Raw genomic sequence first — 12770 nt, forward strand, 5'->3', positions numbered from 1 at the left:
CCAGAACAAAGCCTGTAAACAAAGAGATACAAAAAAGAATTTGGCATCCCAAAGGGTAAAATATATATTGTTTTTTTAAATATTTTATATGTTTATATATGTTTTATATATTTTACATCTATATTTTTACATATTATCATATATATTATACATATAATCCATTCCAACCTATTAGCCATGAAAAGAAATAGCAAAACAAAATTCATAAGTAAGAAAAATTAATCAACTGAAACTGACTCAGAAATGACACAGATGCTAGAATTAATCGACATAGACATTTAAAGCTTTTATAAATGCATTCTATATCTTTGATAAACAGCATCCTAGCATCCAAAAGAAGGGAAATAATTGGATTGGCAGTCCCAAAATCACCATCAAAATAGTGTTCCTAACACAACAAGCAGTTCACAAAATGCTCTGTTCAAAAGGCTTGTTTTTATTTGACAGGACTCAGAAATCAACCCATAAGAAAAAGGCATTTATAGTAGCAACTGTTTAACATTGAAGTGTCCTAAGCAAACTTAATGATTGGGGTAACAAAAGACTGACTATAAAACTCAAAACAAATCAACAAACAAAACAAATAAATAAAAACAGAGAACGAGATATCAATAAGAGGATTTGAAAAGTTCCAACATATTTTTAGGAATATAGAAGGCCACATATCTGTGTGCATAGTACATTCACAAGATTTCAAAAAACAAACAAACAAAGCCCACTCAAAGTAAAAACCTTGCTTACTAATCAAAGACTTGGTATCAGCTATAATAAATAAGTTCCAAGAACTAAAAGAAACCAAGTCTAAAGAAGAGAAAAAAAAAGTTTGAGAATCATGTGTCTCCAAATAGAGAAAATAAAGACAGGAAGTTTTTAAAAAGAATGAAATATAATGTAAATGTACAATAAATGAATGTAAAATTCACTATAGGTGCTCAAAAGCATATTTGAACTTATAGAAAAAAATGAATAAGCAAGCTTGAAGAGAGACCAATTGAGATGATCTAGCCTGAGAAGCAAAAAAAAAAACAAAAACAAAAAAAACAAAACACCCAAAAAGGAAATCCTAGAAGAACAAGAGAGACACAAATAACATCTGAAGAAATAATGGCTGAAAATTTTCAAAAATTGATTAAAAAAACCACTTGAATACTCACAAACAGGTAGAATGAAAACAAGATAAACAAGATATCCTTATCTAAAGTATCAGTCAAACGTTTAAAAGAAAAAGACAAAGGGAGAATCCTGAAAGCAGCAAGATATGCTTTCAAACACATTTGATTACTAAGAATTTAAAGAGTCCCTCCCTGATTCTCTTGGTTTTTACACCATAAATAACAGGGTTCATCATAGGTGGAATAAGAAGATATATATTGGCTATAAAAATATGGATATGTGGAGCAATGCGGTGACCAAACCTATGAGTGAGAAAAGAGAAAAAAGCTGGTGTATAAAACACTAAGATGACCCATACATGGGAGACACACGTACTTAGGGTCTTGAGGCGGGCAGCTTTCGAAGGCAGATTAAAGACAGTGAAAAGAATAAGGACATAAGAACAGATGATCAATATGAAATCCAATCCCCCTGTCAGGAATGCCACAATCAGGCTGTAAGCTCTACGAATCTTGGTTTCAGTGCAAACCAGCTTTATCAGGGCCATGAACTCACAGTAGGTATGGGAGATGACATTAGTTCTGCAGTATGAAAGCCACCTCAGTAGAAAGGGATGTGGACTGAGGAGTACAGCTCCTCGAAAGACGATGCCCAAACCGAAGCCTACAATCACTCCAGGTGTAAGGATAGTGGAATGTCTTAGTGGGTGGCAAATGGCTATGTAGCGGTCAAAAGCCATGGCCAAGATAAATCCAGATTCCATAGTAGACAGAGAATGAATAAGATACATCTGAGTAAGGCAGACTTCAAAGTGGATCTCTCTGTAATTGAACCAGAAGAGGCTAAGTATCTTGGGAATTGTAGACGATGTAAGAATCAAATCAGCCACAGAAAGCATGCATAGAAAGAGGTACATAGGTTCATGCAGCTTGTGGTCTGTCTTGACAATTAATAGAAGGGCAACATTTCCCATTAGTGACACTATGTAGACAAGACAAAAAGGGATAGAGATCCATATGTGGACAGCCTCCAATCCTGGAATGCCAAGCAGTAGGAAGGTGGTAGGGTGAAGATTGGTTCTGTTGTAATTTAACATTATGCAAACAGTAGATATTCCATGACCCTGTCCAAATTAAAAATCACAAAGATTATAAATATATGAATACTATTTTTTTCCATTACTATGGGTTGGGAGAGATGCCGGTTATTGAGTTATTTCTTTAGTAGTATAATCTTGCAATGCATTAAATACATGGACTGTGCTTTTGGGGGTAAGAAAAATTAGTAGAAAAGTATCTATCTATCTATCATCTATCTATCTATCTATCTATCATCTATCTATCTCCTTGCCCTTTTTTCAGAAAGTGTTGCTCTGTTAGCCAGATGCTTATCAGTAGTATTACAGTTACAGAGGCAACAGTTGATATAATGCTGAGTGTGAAGATACAATTTTCTACAGTTTGAGACAAGCAAAAAAGGCTAAGTCTAACCATCATGATTGAGATCAGTGATTTGCGGTATTTAACCTCTCTTACCCCCCTTCCCAATGATAGGGCTTATACATATAATGAAAAGGTGACTTGGGAAATACTAAAGAACAATTGGGGAAATTAGCTAAAAAAATAGAATGAAGAAGTATGAACCAAACAAGTCCTATTTTTAAAGACAAGTCATTGAGCTAATAAATGAAGGATTCTTCATAAAATCAGCTCAACTGAACAATAAGAATATCACTTAGCAAAGGACTATCCAATACAAAAATGACTAAGTCTGGAAAACATGGGTATTCACATTACCAGGTATTTATATTGTTTTCTTCCAGAAGGTGAATAATACATTCTTTAATCACACAATACACTTCGCACTGACTTTTTTTTCCAAAGCAAACTTTTTTGTCCCTCTATACCCAATGATGTGCCTTTTATTCCTATAAATTATTCATTCCATAACTGGAAGCCTCTATCTTCCACTCTTCTTTATCCATTTTATCTATCTCCCACCCTCCTTCCCTCTAGCAACCTTCAGTTTGCTGTCTGTGTTTACAGGTCTGATGTCTGAAGCAAACTTTTAAATGCAACCCTTGATTTCCAGAAATCAGCTTACTAAAAATGATGCCTTAGAGTTTGTGAACAATTATTTTGGAAGGGTATCCTCACAGTACTAAATTTTTAATTGTTAAGTCATTATTTTGGTTCAAATATTGGTATATGGCAAGATTTTATAACATGAGGTATCCTTTCATTCTGAATAAAACTAAGCATGAATTTTTTAAAAAAATACTTTTGACCAATGTAGTTCACGACTAAATCCTAGAAGTAGATTAACAAAAATTATGAACAAAGTGTACATCTCAGCTTAAATATTGAGTTCATCTTCTTCTACCTTATTTTTTGTCAATAAGTTTAACCATCTTTCAGAGAGCCACAAGTGCTGTCTTCACTACTTTAGACTGGACCTAGAACCTCATCCTAGGTTCCATCATTCCCTTCTTATGGAAACACTGACTTTTTCCATCCCAACTCTACTATAACTCTGAAGCCTATAACCAGGTTATCTTACCTCTATGATGAGATGGTCTCATTGCTCACCCTGAAGGTCAGCCTAATATTGGCTATACTACAAAAGGTTCCATTATACTTCTTTTCCTGGGGGACCAGAGCCCTGCAAGGAATATCCCGCCTATCACCTCGTGAGAATGCTATCTGATTGCAAGCAATTTCATTAATCTCTCCCAGTCTCTCCAGGCACAGTTTGATCTCTGGAAGGGAATCAATATTGTAGTGTCATTGCCACCTATGTTCTGAACTCAGAAACCAGTAGGAGATGGTCTCTGGATTCCAAGTTTCTTGAGATACTGATTTATTACATTCTTGGGCTTAAGCACATGCAGGTGCTGTGAATTAATGCCTTCTTACAACATATGTGATAAGACCTAGACAGAGTGTAGAATATCAGAGGCACATGGTTATGAATTAATTAGGGTGTCCATATTAACATCCCCATATGTCTCCAGATATTAAGTAACTTACTTGAGTCTTATCTAGTTCTGAAAAACAACTAAGGCTCCGGGATACTGTCTAGTCATGTTTCCATCCCTGAATCCCCTTGAATTTTACTTGTTTCATCAAGTACAGTGTATTCATTATTCCTATACACAAAAGAATCATTATGTGCATTTTGGTTGCAATGTTATGCAAATAGGATATTTTCCTTATAAACTTGTCCTTTTTCAACTTCTATTCCTATTTCTGTATTTCAGGAGCATTGAACATTACAAGCTATATTTCCCAGGATCACAGGTCATGCGTACTTATGCAGGGTTTGTTCCATGGAGGCACTTACAGGAAAATATTAGGGAAGAGGAAAGGAAAATCAGGTTATTTCTCCCTATTTCTCACTCTCTTCTACTGCATCTACTCCAGGGCTCCAGATCCTGCCAGAGGGGACTTCCATGGTTTGGCTTCCACTGGGAGACTCATATCTTTGTGTCCTGGTTAGATTCTGACTAATACAGATACCTTTAATAATTCTACAGGGCTTTGGTAATAGGGTGATTTGAAAACTGACAGTATTTCTTAGTTAACTCTTATTAAATATTAGAAAGGGGACAATAAAAAATGACCAGCAACCTCAACTCCAACGTAATAAAGGCCATATATGATGGACCCTTGTACTAACATTGAATTCAATGGTGAAATACTGAAAGTTTTTTCTTTATGATCAGGAACAAGACAGGAATGCCCATTTCTATCACTTGTATGCAACATAGTTCTGAAAGTCTGAGCTACAGAAATTAGACAAGAAAAATTGCAGTATTCAAAATCAACATAAAAAAACAAAAATTGCATTTCTATACACTAAAAATGATCAATCTGAAAAGGAAATTACATAGATAATTCCACTTACAATAAAATCAAAAGAATAAAATAGTAATAAATTTAAGCAAAGAGATGAATACTTGTACCTAAAAAGTAAAAAAACATTGTTGGAAGATATTAACAAAGACAAAATAAATAGAAAGATATTCCATGCTCATGGATTAAAGGACATAATGTTGTTAATATGCCAAAGCTAGTCAAAGTGGTCTACGGATTCAATGCAATCCCTACTAAAGTTGCAATGGCATTTTTGTAAAAACAGAAAAATCCAATCTAAAATTCATATAAAATCTCAAGGAACTCAAAATAGCCACACACAAAAAATCTTGAAACTAAGAACAAAGTTGAGGTCTCTTACTTCCTGATTTCACAACTTACTACGAAGCTACAGTAATCAAATCGATATGGCACTGGCCTAAAGATAGACATATAGATCTATACAAGAAAAAGGAGAACTCCCAAAAAGCTCTCATGTATATGGTCAGGTAATTTCTACAAGAAAGCCCAGGTCATTCAATGCAGAAAGAACAGGGTTTTGTTTGTTTGTTTTTGTTTGTTTGTTTGTTTTTCAACAAATTGCAATGAAAAAACTAGATCTTAACATCCTATCATAAAAAAAGATACTGAAAATGGATTTAAGACCCAAATAGGAGAGGTAAAACTATCAAATACTTAGAAAAAAAAAAAGAAAGAGAAAACCCTCATGAAATTGTATTTGACAATTTCTTGGATAAGACACCAAAACATATGGAAGAAAAATAAAAATAAATAAGCTGGACTGCACCAAAATTAAAACTTTTGTGCATTTAAGCACAAAGAACAAACTACTTGGTGCCAGAGGGGAAGTAGGGCTGGGGAAAGGGTGAAATAGGTGAAGGGGATTAAAGGTCAACTTATTGTGATCAGCACAGAGTAATGTATAGAATGTTGAATCATCATATTCTACACCTGAAACTAATATAGCATTGCATGTTAATTATACTTCAATAAAACTAAAAAATGAGCAGGAAAAAATACTTTTGTGCACCAAAGGACACTATCGACAGAGTGAAAAGACAACCCACAGAATAGGAGAAAGTATTTACAAACCATATATCTGATAAGAAATTAATAGCCAGAATATATAAAGAATTTCCAAACTCAATAGCAATGACCACAAAAACATGATGGATTAGAAAATGAGCAAATGACTTGAATAAACATTTTTCCAGAGAATGTGTACAAATGGCAAATATACACATGAAAAGATGCTCAGCATCACTAATTTTTAGGGAAATACATATCAAAACCAAAATGAGAAACCACAGGTTTATTAGGATGGCTATTATTTTAAAAAACTATTGGTGTGGATATGAAAAAAATGTAATCCTTTTCACTATTCCAGTATTGGGTATATATCCAAAAGAAATGAAAACAGAGACTCAGACACATATCTATATAACTATATTCACAATAGCATTACTCATAAGAGCCAAAAGGTGGAAGCAACCCAAGTGTCTATACATAGATAAATGGATACATGAAAGAGAGATAGATAGATAGGAATCTATATCTAGATATATGTCGGTTTTATCTATGTATCTATAGTCCACTATATTATATATGGGACTATTATTCCACATTAAAAAGGAAGAAAATGCTGACGCATTCTACATATGAATGAATCTTGAAGATATTATGTTGAGTGAAATAAGCCACTCACAAAAAGACCAATCATACTGCTCAGCATCCCTCCTCATCAGGGAAATACAAATCAAAACCACACTGAGATACCACCTCACACCAGTCAGAGTGGCTAAAATGAGCAAATCAGAGAACTCTAGATGCTGGCGAGGATGTGGAGAAACGGGCACCCTCCTACACTGTTGGTGGGAATGTAAACTGGTGCAGCCCCTCTGGAAAACAGTGTGGAGGTTCCTCAGGAAACTAACAATAGAACTCCCCTATGACCCAGCAATAGCACTGCTAGGAATTTACCCAAGGGATACAGAAATGCTGATGCATAGGAGCACATGTACCCCAATGTTCATAGCAGCACTCTCCACAATAGCTAAAACATGGAAAGAGCCTAAGTGTCCATCAATGGACGAATGGATCTAGAAGATGTGGTTTATCTATACCATGGAATACTACATGGCAATGAGAAACAATGAAATCTGGCCATGTGTAGCAACATGGATGGACCTTGAGGGTGTTATGCTGAGCGAAATAAGTCAGGCAGAGAAGGACAAATATCATATGTTTGCACGTATAGGAGGACTAGGAAGAACTTAACTGAGGAACAAGGGGGAGAAGAAGGGGGGAAATGGTGGGGGAAAGGGAGAGAGGGAAACCATGAGAGACTCTTGAATGCTGACAAAAACTGAGGACTGATGGATGTGGGGGGTAGGGAAGGATGGGCATGGAGGAGGGCACTTCGGGCGATGAGCACTGAGTGTTATAAGGAAACTAATTTGACAATAAACTATTTGTAAAAAAAAATAAATAAATAAAATAAAGACCAATCATACATTCCACGTATATAAAGTACCTAGAGTAGCCAAATTCACAAAGACAGTACAATGGTAGTTCCCAGGGAATGTGGGGAGTTAATATTAATGGATAGAGTTGCAGATGGGAAAGGTAAAAATCTCTGAAGAAGAATGGTGATGATGATTGCACACCAATTGGACTGCACGAATTACACTGAGCTGGACAATTAAAAATGGTTAAAACAACAACTATTATGTTATGTATATTTTCCCACAATAATAAAAAAGCTGCCAGTAAATGTCCTTTAATTACATTCTATCTTAATACAAAAAGCATGAGTGATGAAATTGGATAGATAGATACATACATAGATACAAGGATACATGAATAGATGATAGATCAGTCTTCATGACCTTTCTTTATTACCAATGTACAAATATATATTAACAAAGAGAAACATCAAGAGAAGCTTCTTGCTTTTGTACACTGAGCTGATCCATAAATAAGAGTGGGAAACTGTCCATCATTTAGCTCTCAAGAGAAATCTTTTCTTTTTTTCTATATTGTTTATTTATCCTTTATCTCCTTCCACTGTTCACTTTTTGTTTGTAATTATCCTCCAAAAGATATGCAGTTGGAAGGAGATTACAATTTGTTCTCCAATATTTAATAAGTAAAAAAGCTGAAATAACTTGGATTAGAATTTTGGGAATTCACAGACGTAGAGTAAATAAAAGAACTTTCAGGTTGTAAATGCAATTCAGCTTGTGGGAGTGAGAGCAGCCAGTTATTTTACTTATATCATCTCTTTTGTTTCCATTTATGTTATCAAGTAAACTAAAATCAAGCAACTTTGATCATTAATGTCCTAAGAACATATTCCCGTATTTTCTTGGTCCTTATTCCATATACAATAGGGTTGAGAAAAGGGGGCACCAAAAGGTATATATTTGCAATAAAAATATGGACGTGGGCAGGCACGTTCTTCCCAAAACGGTGAGTAAAAATGGAAAAACCGGCTGTGGAATAGAAGACAAGAATAACACAGACATGTGAGCCACATGTTCCCAGAGCCTTAAAGCTAGCTTTTCGGGATGGCAGGCAGAATACAGAGCGCAGAATGAAGGCATAGGATACAGCAATGAGAATCGCATCACATGAACCAATGATAGAAGCCATACTGAGGCTGTAACTCTTGGTGGCCCCTATGTCCATACATGCCAGCTTCACCACGGCCATGAACTCACAGTAGGTGTGGGCAATGATTCGTGATCTGCAGTAAGGAAGTTGTTTGAGCAGGATGGGATGTGGAGAAAAGAAGGCTACACCCCGAATCACCACAACAATACCCATTATGGTGATGCGTGCATGGGTGAGAATGGTAGTATGATGCAGTGGATGACAAATGGCCACGTAACGGTCAATGGCCATGGCCAGGAAAAATCCCGATTCCATAGCAGTAAAACTATGGATGAAGAACATTTGGGCTAGACAGGCATCAAAAGCAATGTCATGGGCTCCAAGCCAGAAGAGACAGAGCATGCGTGGCAGCGTAGATGTGGAGAGGACCAGGTCAGTGACGGACAGCATGCACAGAAAGAGGAACATCGGCTCATGGAGACTTCGCTCTGCCCTGACCACGGCCAGGATGGTCACATTCCCCACCACAGCCACCACATACATGGAGCAGAAGGGAATCCCAATCCAGATATGAAGGTGCTCTAGTCCTGGGATGCCCATCAGCAAGAAGGTGACAGGAGAGGGGCGAGAGGTGTTGAGAGGAGGCATGACGCTTTTCCTGTGCTTATCAGTACTTCTAAAATGAAAGTTGCTATGACAATGATCACCAGCAGATGCTGAAAACATGGAGATTCTGTTCAGGAAGACCCTTAATGATCTGTTGCTAAAAAACAATTCAAATTCATAATCAGGTGTATTTATATTCATTAGGACCATAACACCAAAATTAGTAATAACGAACCAAATGATCATGTTTAGAAGTACAGAAAGATAATATTTATATCATATTATCCCAGGGACCTATAAATCACCTTGCCCCTTCATTTCCAGTAAAAGATTCCATCTGTAGTCATACTTGTACTTAATTCAACTAATATTTAGTGATTTTCTTCTTTGAGTTCCCATTCAGTATTTCCCTTATATCAATGGGTTTCCTGTAACTGGAAGTGACCAAGCAGAGGCACCATGAAAGTATCAAGGAGATATTGAAAGGACTCTTACAATCCAATCTGGCGTTCACATGGGGAATAGAAATAAAATGGTCTTTGTTCCTCTCTGGACGTGATATTGAGGTCTTGACACAGCTTTTGAAGTAGAATCAACTCAGTCTCTATCTTTAGTCTTTAATTTCCCACTGTGCATATGTGACTAATCTGGCAAGATTACAACTTGCTTTTTTCCTACTGTTTGTTTCTATCATGTACTGTTTAAGTATGCACATATTATGTTATTTTGAACCAACAGATTGTCTATTGGTAAGGATAAGATATTTCTTAACAGTAACCCTGCTCACTACCCTTTTATTCTCTTTTTTTTTTCAGATTTAGATTATTTCACTGTGCAGATGGATACTAATTGTGCTCCCTCATTTGTTGATCCAGAAACCCAGATTCTCAAACATACACAACAGTTTACTGATTGGATTGGTAAATTACTGATGATGCTTGAGATATCAGCTACTGACTATAGTAGGTTTCTTAATACTTCTTCCTATAATTCTGAGCAACAATCAAATTTCCAAGGCAGAGAAGTCCAGGATGAAGTGGGTGAGCATGAAGCAGGAGTTGAGAAGGTTAAAGAGAAGAACTAACATTTAAGTCACCACAAATGCTTCAGTTGTAGAGTAACCCTTGGTTACTAGTTTCCTGCTTCTCCTGGCTTCCATCAAGGCAGTACATAGTACTTATGTAGAACTGCCATCAGTTAAAGATAATCTGTTTTCCTTAAGTCCCAAACAAATCCTTATAAATATAATATGTACTAATAAGAACTTACACAGAGGTACCAATACATATGCTTTCCTGAATCATGCCAGAATACTTATTATATCCTCCACATATTACTAACCAAATAATTTTTTCTAGGCTCTTATATGTACTAGAACCTGGCTTTATTATAGTGAAAAACACAAATATGTCTTTTTTATGATTTAGCTTTAAACAAATAATGGTAGTATAACTTTTAAACACATAATTTATATGGCAAAAAATTATCCCAAAGTTAAAGGAAGGATGAGTTATACAGAAATGACAGCAAGGGATCAGATTAAGCTTAGTGAGTCAAGAAAAGTCTTCTTAAGTAAATGGAACTTAGGCTGGAATATGAAGATTATATGACTTTGTCCCATGGAATCTGAATATAGATATTTAGTTACAGATAAAGGTAGTACATATCTATCTATCTTCACCCACATGCACACACACATAAACAAAGGAGAGGAAAGGGTATAAACAAAGTTCCATTGGGAAAGACAATCATGATGTAATTAATTAAATCTAGTGTAGTTGAGACTCAAAGATTACAAAGAGATGGGGTACCTGGGTGGCTCAGTTGGTTGAGGATTCCACTTCAGCTCAGATCATTATCTCATAGTTTGTGGATTCAAGCCCTGCATCATCCTCTGTGCTGATATCATGGAGCCTGGAGCCTGATTTGGATTCTGTATCTTCCTTTGTCTCAACTCCTCCCTTGCTGGCTCTGTCCTTCTCTCTCTCTCAAAAATAAATATTAAAAATTTTTAAAAAATGATTACAAAGAGATTAAGGTGAGATAAAATTCTATGGGTAAACAAAGGTCCCTACACATTCATATGTAAGCACATAACCAGCAGGAAATTTCATAATCTAAATGAATGCAGTGGTTGTTAGGTGCTCATTAGTAACTGTTGGAGTTCCAGATACAATGCAGATCATTGTAAGAACAGAACTAGAAAACACACACACTCAGAGATACACACACTAGTTTCCAAAAACACTTTTTTTGGTACAAACACACATGATATAATCTCTGTGACATCTGCCAACCTGAGGTTGAGTACGAAGGTCATGAGGTATTTTGTTCCTTCAATAGATTCACACAATATGAAATATGGTCAAAATGAGAGATAATGTTCATTTCTATGAAATCCTTAAAAAAGATCTTTGTTTCCTACAATCTTTTTTTTTCTTCATTTCATCAATAAAGAATGTGTATTCCCTCTATTTCAAAGAATTATATCTTCTTTCTTGAAACTAGGACATTTGGAAAATAAAAAGATGTTAAGAAAATCCCATGTCCTTTAAAGTTTTCCTTAGATTGACCAGACTATCCTTCTCTCCATCCTTCTTTAGTTTCATAACCTTAATTATCTCACAAGGAAATGTACTCAGAACCAAGAAGCAACCTAAACATGTAGTTTCTATATATAGCAGCTTCAACATGATAATCTCAGAGGATAAGTAAGAATAACAAGTGGCACAAACAGGTCCTCATGGAATCATTGGGAGAGAGGGAATATTTGTATCATTGGTAAAGATTTGATAATCTCTCTAACTGCAGGAATAGTAGTTTACCTATACATTCCCTTAGGTTTCCAGTTGCAGATGTAGCCATCTCTTAGTATTTTGATATAATCTGTCAACCAATTAACAGGGCCCGAAGGGAACTGAAGAAATAGAGAACACATTCTTTGTTCCTTTAACACATCAACTTCATTCCATTGAAACGTAGGGCATAAACTTCGCAGGCCAGAACAGAGGGGAAGGGATGGTATATGTAAATTGTTAGAAAAAAAATATTCAAGAATTCCTTATCTAGCAAAACTGCCCTTCATAAATGAGGGAGAAAATATGATATTCCAAGACACACAAAAGCTGAGAGAGTTCATTATCTCCAGACCTGTTCTTCAAGGGATGCTAAAGAGAGTCCTTTCTGTTGAAATTACAAGAAGTTAGAGAGTAACTCAAAACCTTTGCTGAAGTTATCTTCAGCAAAGATAAACACATACACAAGTATAAAAACCAGTATTATCATATTTGGTTCATAACTCAACTTTTTATTCTTTTACAGGATATGAAAGACAAAAAAATTATAAATCTAAGTTAATGGGTACACAATATATAAGGATGTACTCTGTAACATTAATAACTAATGTCATTATGTGGGTGGTGGAGCTCTAAAGAGAGGAGTAGAGCTTTTGTTTTGACTGAAGTCTAGTTGTTATCAGTATAAAATCACAAAGAAAATATTTGTAAAATATATACAAAAGGAAATATCAAGGAATCAAAAAGTGTCATTACAAAAATTAAG

General features: G+C 35.6%; 2 protein-coding genes across 2 annotated transcripts; both read right to left on the minus strand.

Moving 5' to 3' along the window:
- Positions 1-1264: 1264 nt before the first annotated feature.
- Positions 1265-4880, minus strand: LOC144225571 (olfactory receptor 52K2-like). The gene is made up of 2 exons (XM_077756792.1): positions 4792-4880; positions 1265-2192 (listed from the first exon to the last, which is right to left on the minus strand). The coding sequence occupies exons 1-2, from the start codon at positions 4878-4880 to the stop codon at positions 1265-1267; spliced, it is 1017 nt and encodes a 338-aa protein (XP_077612918.1).
- Positions 4881-8306: 3426 nt separating this feature from the next.
- On the minus strand, positions 8307-9251 carry LOC144225560 (olfactory receptor 52D1-like). The gene has a single exon (XM_077756783.1). It carries the CDS (start codon positions 9249-9251, stop codon positions 8307-8309), a length of 945 nt encoding a protein of 314 aa, XP_077612909.1.
- Positions 9252-12770: the final 3519 nt, after the last annotated feature.

The sequence above is a fragment of the Crocuta crocuta genome, unplaced genomic scaffold, assembly GCF_008692635.1.
Source record: "Crocuta crocuta isolate KB4526 unplaced genomic scaffold, BGI_CrCroc_1.0 scaffold666, whole genome shotgun sequence".
Classification (NCBI taxonomy): Eukaryota; Metazoa; Chordata; class Mammalia; order Carnivora; family Hyaenidae; genus Crocuta; species Crocuta crocuta.

Coding starts and splice junctions, on each gene's coding strand:
- LOC144225571 (XM_077756792.1), bottom strand. CDS start 4,880: ATGTTGCATACAAGTGATAGAAATGGGCATTCCTGTCTTGTTCCTGAT. Junction 2,193..4,791: donor ATTTCACCATTGAATTCAAT/GTTAGTACAAGG, acceptor AAATTACAACAG/AACCAATCTTCACCCTACCA.
- LOC144225560 (XM_077756783.1), bottom strand. CDS start 9,251: ATGCCTCCTCTCAACACCTCTCGCCCCTCTCCTGTCACCTTCTTGCTG.